This window comes from Leucoraja erinacea, chromosome 14, assembly GCF_028641065.1.
Source record: "Leucoraja erinacea ecotype New England chromosome 14, Leri_hhj_1, whole genome shotgun sequence".
Lineage (NCBI taxonomy): Eukaryota > Metazoa > Chordata > Chondrichthyes > Rajiformes > Rajidae > Leucoraja > Leucoraja erinaceus.
The window spans coordinates 32,846,660-32,866,973 of record NC_073390.1 but is presented as its reverse complement, the minus strand read 5'-3'; the positions used below and the strand labels follow the sequence as shown (position 1 = coordinate 32,866,973).

The window sequence follows — 20,314 nt, the reverse complement described above, 5'->3', positions numbered from 1 at the left end:
ATTGAAAGAGAAACAGTAACAATTGATCGGGTCTGATGATGAGAACTATACTGGGTCTTCCTTTTTCAGAGCTGAGAAGAATTTTATTTTGGAGATTCTGTGGTGCCGTGGTAGAGTTGCTGCTTTACAGCGCCGGAGACCTGGTTGTATGGAGTTGGTACGTTCTCCCTGTTGCCTGCGTGGGTTTTCTGCGAGATCTTTGGTTTCCACCAACACTCCAAAGACATACAGGTTTGTAGGTTAATTGGCTTGGTAAATGTAAAAATTGTCCCTAGTGTGTGTAGGATAGTGTTAATATACAGGGATCACTGGTATACATGGAACTGGTGGGCCGAAAGGGCTGCTTCCGTGCTGTATCTCTAAACTAAACAAGGAACTGCAAATGCTGGATTACAAAAAAAAAAGACAGTGCTGGAGTAACTAAGAGAAACAAATAACTTAGTGGGTCAGATAGCATCTCCGGAGAACATGTATGTGAAGTTTTGGGTTGGGACACTTCTTCAGACAGATTGGGGGGGGGGGGGGGGAGGGGAAGTTAAAGCTGGATATAGTGTGGAAACAGGCCCTTCGGTCCATTGGGTCTGCGCCCACCAACAATCACCTGTACACTAGTTCTATGTTATCCTAGTTTTGCATCCTACACACTATGGGCAATTCACAGAAGCCAATTAACCTAAAAACCTAGACATCTTTGGGATGTGGGAGGAGAAAACCCATAAACTGCACACAACAGCACCCATAGTTGGGATCAAACCTGGGTCGATAGCACTGTTCGGCAACAACTCTACTGCTGTGCCACTGTACTGCCCTGGAAGATGTTTGGACATAGGCTGGAGATGAAAAGTTAAGACTGAGATAAGAACGGCGGCAGGCGCGGGCACACCGCGACGCCCTGTGTCTCCCTTTCAAGGGAGATGCTAAAAATGCATTTTCGTTGTCTCTGTACTGTACACTGACAATGACAATAAATTGAATCATTTCATTTCATTTCATCATTTCATTTCATTTCATTTCAATCATTTCATTTCAGAAGATAAGTTGCATGGGACAAGAGGAACTGGGGAAAGGGGGAAATGACAGGAGTGTGGGAGAAATGGGTGCACATACAGGTTGGGCACAGAGAAGGGGGGGGGGGGGGGGGGGGGGTTGTGGGTTTATTACCTATAATATGTAGAATTCAATGTTGATACTGTTGGGTTGTAAACCATATCTTCCTTGCTGAAATTTCTCAGTCCTAATTTTTATTAAAAAATTATCTCTGAGGAAAATATCTCAAGCCCGCGACCTTAATCAGAATTATATCTGCATACTTAAAACAGGAGCAGAAAATATTGTAGAGCAGTTCTGGGAGAAAAACAAGCAATTCATCAAGTTCGACTGTACTTTGTCAAAAATGTTATCCCGTACTCGACAAATGGCCAAACTCAATTTTTCCACTGATTCAAGTCTATTTTTATTCAACTGAACCTTCAATTTACTATCTATGATTTCCGAAAGAGGGTAGAATAAACATCTTCATTTTCCACTGAGCTTAAACAAACAGCATTCTTATTCAGTAACAGTTTTAACCATTCTGATCCACACCAGCACACAGACAGGAGAATCTATTTGAGACAAACAGGCTGCACTGCACAATGCTGCCCTTTAATGAAGTTTCAGCAAACGGCTCAAAACAACAAGTGTTTTTTTTTTGGCCAGAGGCAGAGCCCAACTCCCACTACTCAGCTCAACGTGTTACACAAATGCTGCGGTGCTGGAGGCAAGATCTAGACCCCACATGAGATTCAATAGCAGGCTGTTGGAAAGCTCCCACAATGAAATTGTTATGCTCTCCAACCTAAGACACCAAAGGGGTAATTTAACTTTCTGTACAGAAAATATGATGTTAAATCTGCACCATTTGCAAACAAAAAGTTGTAAGAAAATAACAAATCACTTTAGCCACTGCTATTTGGTACATGGGGTGCGTTTCCTGAAAAGAGAGATGGCTTCTATTGACGTCCTCCTGCATTGCATATCAAGTGCAAACTGATTGTTGCTCCGGTTTCTTCTTTCATTCATCAAACCAGTGGTAGAGCCAGCGAGAGGCATGTCACTAGTGGTATTGCCCTTTAAGTTTTTGTCCAACTATTCAAACAACAAGAATGAGACAAGCTCCTCCACACCAGATAATCCTGCAACTCTCTCCAAGCACCAGCTTCCCCGACAGTACTTGGCCCAGAATCTCCTGCAGCTCCACGGAGAATGCGGAAGACTTATATTTCGTAGCAGCACAGTGACACTCTCTCCCACTGTGGGTCTGGCAGGAGAAGGAAAGAGTCCTTTGACATGTCGGTGCAACATTGGCTTGGATGTTCCCAGGTCCTATCCGAATGCAGGAACAACAATGGAGTGGTAGAGAGCTTAAGGCCGTTCATCGTTCTTGTTGCACAGTCTGTTCACTTGATACAACACCCATGTACTTGTTAGTGAGAAAGTCGCAGACAGAGATGTTGCAGATGGCTTGGTGCACGTCAGTTAAACTCAGCTCTTTGGGTGTCCTGAATAAAAATAGAAAATAGGAGAATCAGTTTTTCAAACCGAACAAATTGATGGCTACGGTGAGGTGCCAGTAGACTGGAAGGTGGTCAGTATTCTGTCTCTATTTAATGGAGGCTGCAAGGAAAAGGTTGGGAATAACAAACCAGTGAGCCTTACACCAGTGGAGGGGAGCCTTGCCTATATTATTGGAGGGGATTCTAAGAAATAGGATTTACATGCATTTGGAATGGCAAGCAACAATTATGGATAGTCAGTGTGGCTGTAGGCAAGAGACATTGTATCTCACAAATTTGATAGATTTTTTTTTTAAAGAGGTGACCAAGAAGACTAAGGGTATATGAATGCATATTGTATACGTGGATTCTAACAAAGCCTTTGGCAAAGCACCACCTGCATTATCCCTTTCGGAACTGCCTTAAAATGGAGATGCTCTGATTAGGTATGTTGCAAAACCTACCTTCAGCGTTGCTGCCGGTCTGCCCCTGCCCGTGTGCGCGATTTTGGCGCCGTTGAGAGGGGGGCGGGTTTAAAACGCGATTTTCCCTAGGCTATTCAAATCGAGGTTGTTCAGCCTACTTAGTTGCTGACGAAAAATCGCTGCGAGGTTCATTCGCTGCAGCTATTTTTAAACTTAATTGGTTAATTTAATTGTTATAGTAGGTTAAAAATTATCCTCTAAACCCGCGACCGCCGACAACGGGATGGATCTCATACAGGGGACAACGGAAGATAGGTTGTTTATTTTTACATTAAAAAGGGCTTCTTAAGATCCCTTTATACAAAGTTTTATGTTGCGAGTAGCTAATTTGGGGCCCCATTAAATCCCGCAGTATTTTTCTGGGCATATGGGGTACAAATTCACCGCAATGGGAACGTTCTAAACCAGCGTGTTCCACAGAGTTCCACAGGATCCCACTCGAAAACTGATTTAAATGGCCATTAATTTACAGCAATGGAACACTAAATTCCTTCCATTTGGCCTATAAATTAATGTCAATGAGATTTAAAAATCATGTTTTATTGTGAATTCTTTGTGAATGTTATTTGGACACTTAGGCTATTTAAAAATGTTAATCTTTTCTTAAGAAATGGATAGATGTTTAGATCTAGTAATTGAAGTTTGGAATTAGCTACAATTGGGTAACTAACCAATTATATGCTTTAATTTCAGGTCATCCAAGTAAGATTGTTTCATATTTGTTTCAGAATGCTTCAATCTATAATAACTGAACATTTCTTTCAGTTTTCTTAATTTTTAATAAAGTTATGGCCATTTCACTGTCCTCGATCACAGCTTTTGTATTAAGTCAATGGAAAATCAATTGACAAGATGCTAATTTCCGAGTATGAAAATGGCCATAACGTTTTTATTACTGAAGATATGAAAGTAAATTAGGTGTCAAATTAAACTGATTTTTGTGCTTTATCTGATGGGATAAATTGCAGACTTGATTTTTTAAATCTCAAAATTTTGTAACATTGCTACTCTGATGATGATTTGCTTGGTGGAGAATTGTCGAACCAGGGGACAGAGTCTTGGAATTAGGGGTGCCGACAAGATTGTGACGAGAAGGATTTTTTCTTTCTCTCAGAAGGATGTGAATGTTTGAATTCATTACCCCAAAAAGTTGTGGATGCTCGAGTCTTCAAATACAATGAGGGCTGAGAAAGGTTCCGTCCTCCCACATTGCGTTTACACCTGATTGACACAGTACTCAAGGGATTTGTCCCCTGAATCAGAACTACAGCATATTATTATTTCATAACCTTCTTTTCGCACACTGGCCTTGAGACTTCCAAAGTTCCATCCATGCCCATCCCCTTCCTTGTCCACACGCCGCTGACTTCGGCTGGTTTCCAAATAATCCATACCTCTCCACCATCTCTCTCACAAGTGTTGTTAAATTGCTTGCTTAGGATCAATGTGAGGACTAAATATAAATTTCCTTTGGATAAATATTGTGAATTCCAAAGCCTACAATTAACTTTAACTACAAATTTAATTCACGTCACAAACTCTATCACCCCCAGCCATTATTAAATGCTAAAGCAAATGATTTGTAAATGTGTTAACCTTCTAGTCTCAGAGTTGAATTTATAAACATAAAGATTTCAACCTCAAATCAGTGTTATTTGACAATATTGCAGCCTATCTGCTGCTTGAAAGAACCAAGTTATCCTTTGCTATCGTCATACTCAATTCTTCCCCTGATCAACCTCCAATCTTCCTTAACCCAACCTCCTATTTATATCAGCTCAAAACTTAATCCTCCATCAACTCCTGCTCATCCCCATCTTTGGCTATTATAGTTTTTAGATCTATGATGCTTATTAGATATAAGATAGAATTGTACCTGTTATGAGGAGTGCTCTGGTATGCAATTCCCAAGGACTCTCGAAGAATGTCACTTACAAACTGTTCAGTGGCCTGAAAACATGGATGAGATGGATCAGTAGCAGTTAAGAACAACAATTTACTGAAGACTGCAGATTTTGCCATCCCTTTTATTCTACACCCTATTCCCAACCACAGAGTCTAGATTTCCAGGGAGCACGAACAGCACTCAAAGCCAGTAAGTACGTCAGAAAATTGCAGCTTGAAGGTATCTTTCCATTCGACATGGCTTGGATCCAAAGAGGGATACATCATTGTGAACTGTGGAACTGGTTAACTGACTTTTAATGGAAGGAGTAGGGAGAGGAGAGTTGTATAAATTAACTAAAATGAGAGAATTCAGCATTCATAAGCTGGGTTGTAAGTTACCCGTGAAATATGAGGTGCTGTTCCTCCTATTTGCATGTGGCAACATTCTGACAATGAAGGTGGCCCAGGACAGAAAGGTCATATGGGAAGGGGAATTAAAATAGTTAGCAACCAGGAGATCCGGTAGGCCTCGGCAGACCAAGCCTAAATGTTCAGTGAAGCAATTGCCAAGTCTACGCTTGGTCTCACCGAAGTACAGGAGCCCACATCGGGAACACCGGATGCAGTGGATGAGGTTAGAGCATTGAAATTTGTCACGCGTGCATTTGCATCAACTGATTTTCATCCAGCTCCATAATAATAATGAATCACCTCATGATGCCACTTGTTCTTTTTACAAACTTGGTCAGCTCAGAATGATTTCTGGCACCATTGACTTTACCTTAATGATCATATCTTCAATCACAGGGGCAAAGATGTGGCTCTCCAGTTCCAAGGGTTCAATGGTAACACCGATCTAACACAGGAACGAAAATCAGTCAGTGCAGGGAAATTAACTCGTTGAGAAGGTGGCAGTCAGTGTGAGAAAGTTTAACATGGCAAGATTGAATTTTAGAACTAGAAGCAGAAGTGGCAAGGAGCCAAGGATAAAGACAATTCCGTGCACATCAGTCCCCCTTTTGTTTTTGTGAACACCCTCAACCTGACTACACACTTTGTGCACATTTGCACCAGGTAGGTAGCCATTACAGAGAAATTCACCAGCAGAACAAGGGACAGATATGCAGGGAAATGTACCCGAACAAATGGATACACACAGCGCCAGAAACTCAGCAGCAGACAGAGTGACAGGTGTGCAGAGACAGTCAGAAACCAAAACGGGGCCAGTCAATCAGACAAACTCAATAGCACAAAGAGACACAGTCAGTGTTAAATAATTCACCAGAACAAAGGAAAAATGAAGAGCAGATAAATTTCCCAGCGGAAAGGGACAGTCAGCGCAGAAAAATTCATCAGCTGACGGAAAGACCGAGGTGAAGGTAATTAACTGCCACTGACAGGTATAGTCAGTGTAAGTAAATTCACAAGGAAAGGGAGTCAGCATCGGGCAATTCACCAGCAGAAATAGAGGCAGTACTTGTGGGGGAAATTATCAGCAGGAAAGTGAGTTTATGCCCATAAATTAAATGGCAGAAGGAGAGAGGGTCTCTGCAGAAATATTAATCAGCAGAAAATACAACAGAGTTTGCAGGGAGGATAGTGTTTGTGAGGAAATTGACCATCTAATGGGAGAGTCAGTGCAGGGAAATTCAGCAGCAGATACAGAGAGTGCAATGAAGGAAATTCACTTGCAGCAAGAGAAAAATCACTGCAGGGAAAATTAGCAGAAAGTGGAATCTCAGCAGAGAGGGACAGTGAGAGGGATTTTTTTCAGCAGAGGGGGGAATAGAGCGAACAGGGAAATTAACCAGAACAAATGCGCATAGTGCGGTGAATAAAGCGACTGAATGAGGAACAGATATGTGGGGAGGTCACAGACAGTGTGGGGCAATTCAGCAGGAGAAAGGGGGGACTGTCATTGCAGAGGTATTCGCCAGAAGGGGGAGAGGGGGTGCAGGGAAATTTGCTGTCAAATTCATAAATAATTTGTGCAGGGAATCACAGCAGACTGAATGACACTGAACAAACAGCTTCTGGTGACACACTGAAAGTGTCTGTAAACGCAGCTTGAAACTGCGAATTTGGTCAAACAATTAGGTGTGTCAGAGGAAGGAGATGTTGCTACACGTCTTCAATATGGATTGGCTATTCAATATTATAAACTAACTGCGTGGGTTTTCTCTGGATGCTCCAGTTTCCTCCCACACTCCAAAGACTTACAAGTTTGTAGGTTAATTGGCTTTGGTAAAATTGTCAATTGTCCCTGGTTTGTAGAATAGTTAGTGTACAGGGTGATCGCTGGTTGGAGCGGAATTGGTGGGCTGACAGAGCTGTTTCCATGCTGTATCTCTAAACTAAACTAAAGCAAACCTGCAGCAGTTCATACAGTGTGTTTGAATGGTAGAACATGGGAGTTATAGGCAGCGAGACTGTTGCAAGGGAATATGTCTGAGCAGTTGACAGCTCGGTCTGGAAGCTCACTGTCAGTGAGCTTTGTGCACTTTCTGACACATAACCAGCAGAGAGTTAGAGTGTGTTTTAGACTTAGTCAAACACTAAAGAAATGCAGATCAGAATAGGGTGACCAACAGCACATGTAGTAAGCAACCAAAATAAGGTATTTATAGAAATTAACCCATCGGGAATAGGTAAAGGGATGGTTGTTAAGGTTCATAATCTTTTGCAAGCAAAGTCGTGGGTCATATGCTACGCTGCCAGCTTGATGTTAGTGTGAGGGATATTAAGGACCAGTTGGAGACCACCCAATCAAGTAGTTAATTTACAGAACTGGACCATACAGATTATAATCTCGAGATCATTATTGTCATGTACAATTTATCTTTGTGGTGATTATGCGATATAATGCAGCTAACTGGGCTACTGCCTCACTGCTGCAGCAATCTGTGTTCAATCCCGACCATTGGTGATATCTGTGTGGAATTTGCACATTCTGACCGTGATCACATGCATTTCACGCTAGGTGCATGGGGTTTCTCCCATATCGCAGGGGTTTGTGGGTTGGTAGGTTAATTGGCCATGATAAATGCCCCCCAAGTGCAGAGCTGAATCCAAGGGAAGGTGGTGGCAATGTTGGGAAAATAAAGAGAATTAGTGTAGGATTAATGACAATGGGTTCCTGGTGTGTAGTATGGACAAATTGGGCCTAAGAGCCAGCTTCCGTGCTTAGTACCTCTATATTTCTAGAAGCAGTTCAAGGAGATGGGAACATCCTTAAAGAGTAGTGAAGGAAAAAAAGTTCAATTTCATATGATATGTTGCCTCAATTCTGGAATAGGAGGGAATGCTATTGAGGCTCTATCTGAATTATGCTCTGTGGAAAGAATAGATAGGATTTTTGTTGGAACTAGATTCTACTATATGGAAGAGGGTCTTCTTCTTCTTGCGTATGACGTGCACAGTCATAATAGAACAACTTGTTCTATTTGATCTTATTTGATTGTACACACCAGGTTGATTGCATTCGTCGAAACAGGGCAGACCGCGTGAAGCTTGCAATCTCCCACCCCTGGAAAAGGGTAAGGGAGCTGGAAAGGGAGGAGAAGGGTAAGAGTTAAAAAGAAGGGACCGCTCAATGAGAATAAGATACTGAAAGGAAAGAGCAGGTTAATCATCAGAAATGAAGCACAAATGCTAAAAGATATAAAGTAAAAGAAAGAAGAAATGGGGTCACAACACTGAGCAAAAGAACAGTGGCCCAAATGGATTGTTCTTTATGTCAGGTGTCAGGGGTTATGGGGACACGGCAGGAGAATGGGATTGAGAGGGAAACATAGATCAGTCGAGATTGAATGGCGGAGGAGGCTTGATGGACAGAATGGCCGAATTCCTATATCTTATGAACTTTATATAAATGTATATGGTATAAAGAAGTAACAATGAATTACTGCTGCAAACTCAGCATTGGAAATGTGACATGGTAGCCATTGCTGAAACACAGCTCAGTGCTGTGAGGACTGGCAAGTTATACACCAGGCTACAAAACAAAATTGCAGAGTGGCACTGATGACAGAAAATATGAGAAAGACAGTAGACATTTTCTGAGTTAAAATAGGAAGAGAAAAGATTTATATGTAATGGTAGTTGTGGTTGAATACACATGTGGTTGATGGGATAGTCCCAGCCTCAACTACGACCTCTGGCAGCTTGTTCCATACACCCACCACACTTTGTGTGAAAAGGTTACCCCTCGGATTCCTATTAAATCTTTTCCCCTTCACCTTGAACCTTTGTCTTCTGGTCCTACACTGGGCAAGGGACTCTGTGCATCTACCCGATTTATTCCTCTCATGATTTTGTACACCTTTATACGATCACCCCTCAACTTCCTGCACTCCATGGAATAGAGACCTAACCTACTCATCCTCTCCCTAAAGTTCACACCCTTTAGTTCTGGCAACATCCTCAGAAATCTTTTCTGAACCCTTTCAAGCTTGACAATATCTTTCCGTTACATGATGCCCAGAACTGAACACAATATTTTAAATGAGGTCTCACCAACGTCTTATACAACTGCAACATGACCTCACAACTTCTAAACTCAATACTCTTGCTGATGAAGGCCAAAGTGCCAAAAGCCTTTTTGACCACCTTATCTACCTGCGACTCGACCTTCAAGGAACCATGCACTTGTACTCCTAGATCCCTCTGCTCTACAACACTACACAGAAACCCACCATTTATTGTATAGGTCCTGCCCTTGTTCAACGTCCCAAAATGCAACACCTCACACTTTTCTGTATTAAATTCCATCAATCATTCCTCTGCTCACCTGGCCAATTGATCCAGATCCTGTTGCAATCGTTCACAACCATCTTCACTATCTGCAAAACCACTAACTTTTGTATAATCAGCAAACTTGCTAATCTTGCCCTGTATGTTCTCATCCAAATCATTGATGTAGATGACAAACAGTAACGGGCCCAGCACCGAACCCTGAGGCACACCACTAGTCACAGGCCTCCAGTTTCAGAAGCAACCTTCCACCATCACCCTCTGCTTCCTTCCATGGAGCCAATTTGCTATCCATTCAGCTATCTCTTCTTGGATCCCATGCAATCTAACTTTCCAGAGCAGCCTACCATGTGGAACCTTGTCGAACGCCTTACTGAAGTCCATGTATACAACATCTACAGCTCTGCCCTCATCAACCTTTTTGGTCACATCTTCAAAAATGTTTTATCAATCAGATTTGTGAGACACGACCTCCGACGTACAAAACCATGCAGATTATCCCTAATCAGCCCTTGCCCATCCAAATGCCTGTATAACCTATCCCTCAGAATACTCTCCAGTAACTTACCAACTACAGATGTTAAGCTCACCGGCCTATATTTCCCAGCATTTTCCCTGCAGCCCTTCTTGAAAAGAGGCACAACCTTTGCCACCCTCCAGTCTTCCGCCACCTCTCCTGTTTATAGGGATGACTCGTAAATTTCAACCAGGACTCCGGCAATTTGCTCGGATATATCTGATCAGGCCCTGCAGATTTGTCTACCTTCAAACACGACGGTACCTTCAGTACTTCTTCGAGGGAAACCCTGACTGCTCTCAAGACACTTCCAGTACCTGCTCCAATTTCCTCCGTCCTACTGTCTTTCTCATCGGTAAATACAGAGGAGAAATACTAATTTAGGACCTTGCCCATCTCCTGTGGCTCCATTTATTTCTTGTTCCTCAGCTCCACCCATAGTCTCACTAGACGAACCGTCAGTTATGCCACCTCTGAACACAGCCGTGACATTCTCCTTAACCAACAATGCAAACCCCCCTCCTCTTTTTCCCTCACCCCTATCTCCCTTTAATGCCTTTCTCAAATGACCTCTTGAACTGTGGCTTTCTCAGTTCTACCAGGGACAGTTAAAAGTTACCAAACATAATGGATCCGCAGTCACACACAGACCAAATCAGTAAAAACAGAAGGTTCCTTCCCTTCGGGACTTTGTGAACCATACATAATTTTTCAAGAAAACAAGTGCCCACCCTATCTTTAAATTTCCAGTTTTATTTACCAAATTTCATTAAAAAAATCTCACGCACACTTCCAGATCAACCACCCTGGTCAAAAGTCTAGCGGCATGACTTCTAATCAGCTATACAATGTACAAAGAAACTACTTTCATTGGCTGGATGTGAAGAAATAGGGGAAGCATTTAAAACATTACAGCCAGATCTTTCAGGAATAGCAGGAAATTCTTCAATAGAAGACATTTTCTACACCCCCTCCACCATTGGCAATGGAAGCTAGATTCATATTTGAAAAAACATGCATATCATTGATATGAAGAAAATCTGGAAGTAAAGAATTAGAGCAAAGATCTGCCACGATACCAGGGATAAGTCCTAAGAGCTATTTTACCAGAGATAAGGAGAGGTAAGTCAACATAGAGAAATTCAGCAGGAGAATGTGAGTCTGTGAAGCAGCATCATGTTTTCATGCAGGTGTTATGGAATTATGGAGCCAAACACACAGAGAAGCATTGGCTGCGAATCGGTTTTCTGATACACTACCTGCTGAGCCGTGTCCCTGGCATACTCCAAGGCTGGCACTGTGCCCATGTAGAAGTTGACTTCTTCGTCAACCTCCTCCTGCTCTTTCTTGATTTTCACTTTGGAGGGTTCAATCGCGCTGATGATGTCCACCTCTTCGTCACTCTCAGATTCAGTCTTGAGAATGTCCTCTACTTCCGTGAGCCTTTGGCAGAGCTCACTAGCCCCAGTATATGTGGAAGGACATTCTGAAACACAGACACAAGCAATGCAAAACAAAGACAAATTTTTAAATAATTGCAAATAATATCTGTAAATAACATCACAAACCTCTCAGTATCCTATAGGTGCCTCACTTTGTGCTATCCCACATGACTCATTCATTATAGTGCTCTTGATCCTGGAGTCCAAACATGTGCCACACAGTACATCTACTCAGTCTTCAATCTTCTGTGCTGCAAACCTGGTGTGAAACTGTGTCTTCTGCAGGCACTTCCACAGGAGGGAAATAGTGATCCCATTGCCTTGTGGCACACTGTACCACTGAGGCAAGGTGAATAGGCTGTTTGTGAAGTCTGATGCTGGGAGTGTGGGACAAGAGACGTGCTCGCTCACCATTGAGACATAGAGCTCAGTAGACGCGGAGTTCTCGGCTGGTGACAACCACTGAGCTGGTACCATAAGAAATCTCAGCGGCTTGGTAGAGCTTGCAGTCAAATAAAGAATGGAGGAAACAACAACATCCATCACATTCAACTGGGGGAGATGAGAGGGCGACAGGATCTGGGTCTATCAATGGACAGGACAGTTGCTGCTAGTCCCAGTTAGAGCCCGCAATTACCAGCTGGGCAGTGCACAGCCCTAAGCCCAATATCTCAGCCTCAAGTACAGAATGGCTGCACAGGTGTGGAGTACAGGGTTTGTTTATTATATATAAATAAAATATTAAAACGGCTTGGACGTAAATGTTGGTTAGAAAGTTGACACTAAGGTTACTGTAGTTGTGAACAATGAGGAAGACAATCAAAGTATACGTGGGATATAGATTAGCTTCAAATTTGGATGGAGAAATGGCAGATGGAGTTTAATCTTGGAGGTAGAAAACAAGTGGAAAATATACAGTTAATGGTATTACCCTTAACGGCAGTGATGTACAGAGCAGCAGTGATGTACAGAGGGATCTTGGGGTTCAAGTCCATAACGCCCTGAAAGTGGCAATACAATGGTCATAGGTTGGGGCGTTGAGTATAAGAGTCAGGAAACCATGATGCAACTTTCTAGGACTTTGTTTAGGTGCATTCGCGTATTGTATACAGATCTAGTTGCCCCTTTTAGGATGAATGTAGAAGCTCTGGAAAGGGTGCACAGGAAGTTTAACAGAATGATGCCTGGATTAGGGAGTATTAGCTACTGGGAGAGGTAGGACAGCCTTAAATTATTTTCTCTGGATCGCTGGAGGTTGAGGTTGACCTGACAGAAGTATATAAAATTATGAAACTGTAGACAATCCAAACCTTTTTCTCAGGATGGAAATATCAAATTCTATAAGGCATAGCTTTAAGGTGAGAGGGGCAAATGTAACAGAGATGGGCAGGGCATGTTTTGTTTACACATAGGATGGTGAGTGCCTGGAATGTGTTGACGCAGGTGGTGGTGGAGTCAGATACGATCATGGCATTTAAGAGACTTCTGGATAGGCACAGGGAGTGGAGGGATATGTATTATGTCCAGGCAGGGAGCGTTGGTCTTGGCATCATGTTCGGCACAGACATTGTGGTCCGAAGGGCTCGTTTCATGCTCTGTGGCAACCTCTAAAATCTAGGGTGTGAGAGAAACTGCCACTGTTGATTGGAAGGAAGCTCCAATGTTCAGACACGTGATGGCATTTCTACTGTACTGCTGGCTCCTGAGCACAGGAGATTGAAAAGGGAGACGCATAAATCTTTTTACACAACTATGAAAATATTGAACCCTGTGGTGACAAACTGGGATAAGCTGTGAAAGAGCAACTTTATACATTTCTGGTCCTCAACACTTAAGAAAAAAATCATCCTGATATTCGGCTCAATTTTATACAGTACCGATGAAAATAATTGTCCTGATTTTCTAGCTCAGCCTCTCTTTGTTTTAAATTTGTTGGAGATTTGAGCCTTTCACAACAGTGAACAATTTATTAGATCGATTCAGCTTGTACGTTCTACCTTTGACGGGTTTTCTCTGGGTGCTCTGGTTTCCTCCCACACCCCAAAGATAATTGGGTTATCTATATGGGTAATGCAGGTAATTGGGTTCTGAAAATTGTCCCCAGTGTGTTGGATAGTGCTCGTGCATGGGGTGATCGTTGGTCGACGCGGACATGGTGGCCCAAAGGGCCCGTTTCCACACTGTATCTCTAAAGTAGAGTTGCATCAACCGTCATAACCGTGAACAAGTTATTACTTGGTCATATGGCCGGCTCACCTGGCTCATTGTCTATCTGTGTCAGAATATCTTCCATTGAATCTTCTTCAGCAGCAGCAGCAGCAGCAATCTCTGGGTCAGGGGGAGTGTACCCACGCTGTCGGCACCAGTGCACAATCTGTTTAGTCTTCATGACTTCTGTGCTGCTAAACCGCGAACATTTCTCCATCACTTCCTGCAGGATCTTTCTCACAGCTACTGCACGCTGCCACTACGAGAAAAATGGGGATAGATAAAACAAGAGGTTCCTTTCTTTACTACATAGCCCTTAAAGCTAGAAAAGAAGTGAAAGAACAGCAAAGCAGTGACATTATCCTCAAAAGTAGATCATCAAAAGGACCATATGGCTTAGTAGCAGATTCAGGCCATTCAGCCCATCGAGTTTGCTCCACCAAAAGATTTAAAAATTGTCTACTGTATATCGTGTTGTTACTTGCGAACAAAGCACCAAGGCAAATTCCTTGTATGTATACATACTTGGCTAATAAAATGTATTCAATTCAATTCAATAATTGATCTATTTTTCCTTTTCAACCCCATTCTTCTGCCTTCACCCCATAAGCTTTGACTAAAGGGCCTGTCCCACTGACACGACTTTTCAGCGATTGTCTTCGACCTTCAAGCTCGAGGGCACTCGCCTGAAAAACCTCGAGCTGGGTCGACCGTCAGCGATGAAACCGCGAGCTGGATCGACCGATCGCACACACACACACATCGCAAAGACGGGGGCCAGGGAAAGCTGTCTGAAATTCACACCGGCGATGAACTGGAAGGTAAAAGACGGCTGGCACAGTTATGGTAAGTCCTTTAAAGAGTGCGGAGAGTGGGGGGAAGAGAAGAGGAGAGAGGGGAGAGAAGGGGAGAAGGAGCGGAGACACTTTTAAGAAGCCAGACAGCGTTTAATAAAGTTTAGCGGGCATTTAACATTACCGGTCGGTTTATTTACCTTCGCTTGCCTTTGATTACCTAGGATAGCATGCTGACCTACTACGACCTACCTCGACTAAACCTACGAGTAAAAAAATATTGATTTTTTTCCATGGCAACCTTTTTTAACTCGCGGGCATTTTTCAGCATGTTGATAAAAACGGCGCGGCCTAACTGAGGCCTCGAGTACGCGGGGACTACTCTCGAGCATGAAGGAGAGTTACAAAGACCTCCTCGGACCTCATGTTGACCATGTTGCGAGTACGAGTCGAGGGCAAACTCTTCTAAACTCACAAATTAGGTCGCTACAGTGGGACAGGCCCGTTAGTAATCAAGAACTATCAATCTCCACCTTAAAATATCCCAATGTTTTGACCTCCACGGCCATCTGTGGTAATGTATTCCACATTCACCACCAACTGGGTAAAGCAATTCCTCCTCATCGGCATTTTACATCCTTTATTTCTAATGCTGTGTCCTCTGGTTCTTGACTCCCATTGTTTCAATGAGATCCCCACCTAATCCTTCTAAGCTCCGAGTACATATAAGTGTGTGTGTGTGTGTGTGTGTGTGTGTGTGTGTGTGTGTGTGTGTGTGTGTGTGTGTGTGTGTGTGTGTGTGTGTGTGTGTGTGTGTGTGTGTGTGTGTGTGTGTGTGTGTGTGTGTGTGTGTGTGTGTTTGTGTGTGTGTATGTGTGTGTGTGTGTGTGTGTGTATATCTATATGTATGTGTGTGTGTGTATATTTCCAGTTTATCATATTGACACAATGTACTATGATTATATATTCTGTTGTGCTGTGGTAAGTAAGAATTTTATTGTTCTATCTGGGACATATGACAATAAAACACTCTTGACCCAATATTCTCTGGGAGCATTCTCAAAAACCTCCACTTGACCTTCTCCAAAGCCAGCACATCCTTGCACAGATATGAGGCCCAAAACTGCTCACAATATTCCAAACTTGATAAAGCTTTAAATTATATTCTTGCTTTTATATATTAGTCCCCTCAAAATAAATGTTAGTATTGCATTTGCCTTCCTTACTGCTTCGGAACCTGTAAATTAACATGCAAACATAGAAAATAGGTGCAGGAGGAGGCCAGTCGGCCCTTCGAGCCAGCACCGCCATTCATTGTGATCATGGCTGATCATCCCCTATCAATAACCCATGCCTGCCTTCTCCCCACATCCCTTGACTCACTAGCCTTAGAGCTCGATCTAACTCTCTCTTAAATCCATCCAGTGATTTGGCCTCCACTGCCATAAATTCACAACTCTCGGGGAGAAAAAGTTTTTTCTCACTTCAGTCTTAAATGACCTCCCCTTTATTCTAAGACTGTGGCCCCTGGTTCTGGACTTGCCCAACATAGGGAACATTTTTCCTGCATCTAGCTTGTCCAGTCCATTTATATTTTTATATGTTTCTATAAGAAACCCCCTCATCCTTCTAAACTCCAGTGAATACAAGCCTAGTCTTTCAATCTTTCCTCATATGACTTTCCTTCCCTTTGAGAATAGGGAAGATTCAAACAAGAGGACATGACTTCAGAATTAAGGGACAAGGGGTAATATGAGGGGGAACTTCTTTACTCAGAGAGTGGTCGGTGTGGAACTTCTGGAAGTGGTGGAGGCAGGTTCATTGGTATCATTTAAAAATAAATTGGATAGGCAATGGATGAGAAGGAATGGAGGGTTATGGTATGAGTGCAGGCAACTAAAGGGAAAAAAGGTTGTCGGCATGGACTTGTAGGGCCGAGATGGCCTTTTTCCGTGCTGTAATTGTTATATGGTTATATGGTTATGACAGTCCCGCCATCCCAGGGATCAATCTCGTGAACCTACGCTGCACTGCCTCAATCACAAGGATGTCCTTCCTCAAATTAGGAGACCAAAACTGTACACAATATTTCAGATGTGGTCTCACATGATGTGATTCCATTCCATTCCATTCCATAGCATTCCATTCCATTCACCTGAGCCCTATACAACTGCAGACTAACCTCTCTATTCCTATACTGAAATCCTCTTGTTATGAAGGCCAACATTCCATTAGCTTTCTTCACTGCCTGCTGTACCTGCACGCCAACTTTCAGTGACCGGTGTACAAGGACACCCAGGTCTCGCTGTACCTCCCCCTTACCTAACCTAACCCCGTTGAGATAATAATCTGCCCCCTTGTTTTTGCCGCCAAAGTGGATAACCTCACATTTATCTATATTATACTGCATCTGCCACGCATCTGCCCACTCACTCAACCTGTCCAGGTCACATTTCGGGAATCCTGCAACAGCACTCCCAAGTCCCTTTCCACCAATTTCTGAATTTAGAAAGTAGTCGTGGCCTTTATATCCTTCTACCAATGTGCATGACTGTATATTTTGCAACACTGTATTCCATTTACCAATTCAACACTGTGTGCTTTGCTCAAGATTCCAACATCGGCAGTTGCTTGTTTCTCCACTAAACAAGGGCTAATTGTTTGTTCAATACACTGCAAGCTAGCTTCATAGCAGCAATGGAAGAGAACACAGGACAAGTAAACTCTATGCTCCTCGCCTATTTCTCAAGCACATTTTTGCTGGACATGTTATATAGGTAACCTGCTGATTCATATTGCACTTCTTCACAGTCGATCCTGGTGCGATATTTGATCAGGGGATTTCCAATAGTGAAATCTGCTCATGCTTACAAAAATCTATGGCCATTTTCATCATAAATCAATGAACAGCAGGCAGGAGTGGGAGTTGGTCCTGTTGATCTGCCTCTCCATTCACCTTCCTCAAGCCAAATATAATGGAATCAAAATTGAGCTGGGCTCAAGAACACACGCTGGTGGCCTTACCTCTGCAGCTCTCCTCTTCCCAATATTCCAACCATAGTACTGTTCCAGAGAGACGGCACAGAATGGATGAGAGTCCTCAGCTATTGGAGAAATGTAATTGATCAGTACCTGTTGTATAACGACCACTGGCTGCCACCTATATATACTATGGATATTAAATAATACAGGGATACAAACTGATGGGACAACAGACCCAATACATAACATATCAAACCAATCACGAAACTATAAACAAAGTTATGAAATAAACTAAATGATCAGAGTACTAAAATGACTGGTCAATTAACCACACTGTATGACTTTCAGTTTAAATTGGACAGATTTTTCTCTTTGCGCCACTCGTACTTTTCTGACTCGATTGTCTTCATATACAGTATGATTTGATAGCTTTCAAACAATTTGTTTTCACTGACACATGCAACAGTAATAAACCAATACTGATGATTCACCTCTAATTATTGGGTTGACAGTTGTTCCCCATCAATCATTGTCTTGGGAAGACACTGGAAAGAATTCTCAAATTGCCACAAGTCCACACGTGACGGATTGATACACAGAGCGACTCATTAGGACACCTCAAAAGCAAATGGTCTATTATGTTGGGTCCAGAATGAGTCTGGGTGATGGCAGTTTCCTATCTTAAACCAGTTGTCCTTAAATCATATTCTAGTAGTTTCATGACCACTTTTACTTCTTATTTTACATTTTCAAGCTGCTAAAATGATATTTAAAAGGTAAATCCTAGATTATTACCCATCCCAATTACTCCCTTAATGCTATCTGAATGATACAATTCCTTCAAAGTTGAGTGCATAATTTATCCAGATGCAGGGTAGTACTGCAGAAGTCTTTGGATAAAATGTTAAACTGAGAGTCCTCTCACTTGTCACATGAGCACAAAAAATACTCAGATGCCACTTAAAAGAGGCAGTTCTTTCCCTAATTAACTGGAAAAAAATAATCTCAAACATAAACAGTGCATAAATTGTCTGATGTCAATAGTTTTGTAGAAATCAAAACCTATTGAAATTAAACCAAAATTGCAGATGTTAGAAATCTGAAATAAAAATAGAAAATACTGGCAACACTCAAAAGGTCAGGCAGGATCTCAAACCTGAAAGTGTAACTGTTCACCTTCATACAGATTCTGCCTATTTCCAGGGTTTGTGAAACAACAACACTAATAACAACACTAAAATAATTGACATGAACAACAAAAAAATAATTGACATGAAAATGAAAGCTTTACTCACTTTTCTTGGGCATGATCAGGGGCAACTTCTTCAGGACGGCCGAGAGTAACTGTTGCATATTCTCAATGTATTCAAGGCTAAAGACAGTAAGGAATAGTATTCCCATTAGGTTCTAGGTAGACAAAAATGCTAGAGAAACTCAGCGGGTGAGGCAGCATCTATAGAGTGAAGGGAATAGCTCGTCTAGGCCCGGAAACCATAGCCTCAGAATAAAAGAACATGCCTTTAAAATCAAGAGAAGGAATTTCCTCACTCAGAGTGTGTTGAATCTGTGGAATTTATTCATCAATTGATATTTCTAAGGTGGAGATTGATAGATTTTTGATTAGTAATTACCTATTTCCTTCGCTCCATAGATGCTGCTTCACCCACTGAGTTTCTCCAGCATTTTTGTCTACCTTCGATTTTGCAGCATCTGCAGTTCCTTCTTAAACAACTCATTAGGTTCTATATCTCTATTAAAAGTTAATCCCAGTTGAGACCTAAAGTGAAGACATGACTCTGACAATGGTCTGAAATTACGGTAAAAAAAGGCTGCAATATGAAAGGTGGATGTCCTGTCATCTCCCAGGAGAGGTTTTCATATAGAGCTGACTTTAATAATGAAACACATAAAATAATTAGCAGGATATTTTTATCTCTTGTCTTTCTTCCATTTCTCTTTTGCTTTTCCCGGAGACTGCCTGGCCTGCAGCATGTCATCTCCATTACCCATGTGACTGTTCGGTGAGGTTCAGCAATGGTTGCTGGAAAGCCATTTGACAGTGTTGGACTTTGTATGTATCTTCCCAACATTCAAAAGGAATACATTTTCCTTGAGTGACCAAAGAAAAATGACTATGATTCCAATACTTCAGAAATCGATTTCAAATATAGCTAAGTTCACTGTTTACATGCCGAAGTGTGCTTTACATGTGCGAGTAGATCGAGCTTCCATCTTGCATCTATCAAGGGTGAGTTTGATGTGTAGTATGGCCTGGATAGAGTGAATGTGAGGATGTTACCACTGGTGGGAGAGTCTAGGCCCAGAAACCATAGCCTCGGAATAAAAGGACATGCCTTTAGAAACGAGATGAGAAGCTATTTCAACCATGATAGATCAACCATGATTGAATGGCGGAGTAGGCTTTATGGGCTGAATGCTCCTAGAACTTATGAACTTATTGCAGTACTGTGTCCAACACATGCGGTACTTGATTTTTAAAACTAGGAGGCATCCATTGCCTTAATATCAAAATAAGTTCCTGGACTCACTCAATTATTTCAGATGCCCCATGCAATCCTGCTCGTTCCACTTTCACAGTGCCGGCTGTGCAGAGTGCGGGGTTGAAGCAAGTCCCTGAAGAACCAGGTTCTGTCTTCACTGAAAAAAATGGCAGAATGACAATCAAACGTTACTCTGTCTGGCCATCAGTAAG

The 20,314-nt window shown here is 42.3% G+C and overlaps 1 protein-coding gene across 7 annotated transcripts in view; it reads right to left on the bottom strand.

The window, feature by feature from the left end:
- Positions 1 to 1,428: 1,428 nt before the first annotated feature.
- The window catches only part of yeats2 (YEATS domain containing 2), a 118,092-nt gene continuing 99,206 nt past the window's right edge, over positions 1,429 to 20,314 (bottom strand). For all 7 annotated transcript variants that reach the window (XM_055646103.1, XM_055646100.1, XM_055646106.1 and 4 more), the window contains 8 exons: positions 20,151 to 20,259; positions 18,897 to 18,973; positions 17,644 to 17,723; positions 13,874 to 14,084; positions 11,435 to 11,661; positions 5,688 to 5,762; positions 4,896 to 4,969; positions 1,429 to 2,540 (listed from right to left, as the gene is read on the bottom strand). In XM_055646103.1, coding sequence (XP_055502078.1) covers positions 2,414 to 2,540; positions 4,896 to 4,969; positions 5,688 to 5,762; positions 11,435 to 11,661; positions 13,874 to 14,084; positions 17,644 to 17,723; positions 18,897 to 18,973; positions 20,151 to 20,259 — 980 coding nt within the window. In that variant the 3' untranslated portion in view covers positions 1,429 to 2,413. The remainder of the gene's footprint in view (positions 2,541 to 4,895; positions 4,970 to 5,687; positions 5,763 to 11,434; positions 11,662 to 13,873; positions 14,085 to 17,643; positions 17,724 to 18,896; positions 18,974 to 20,150; positions 20,260 to 20,314) is intronic.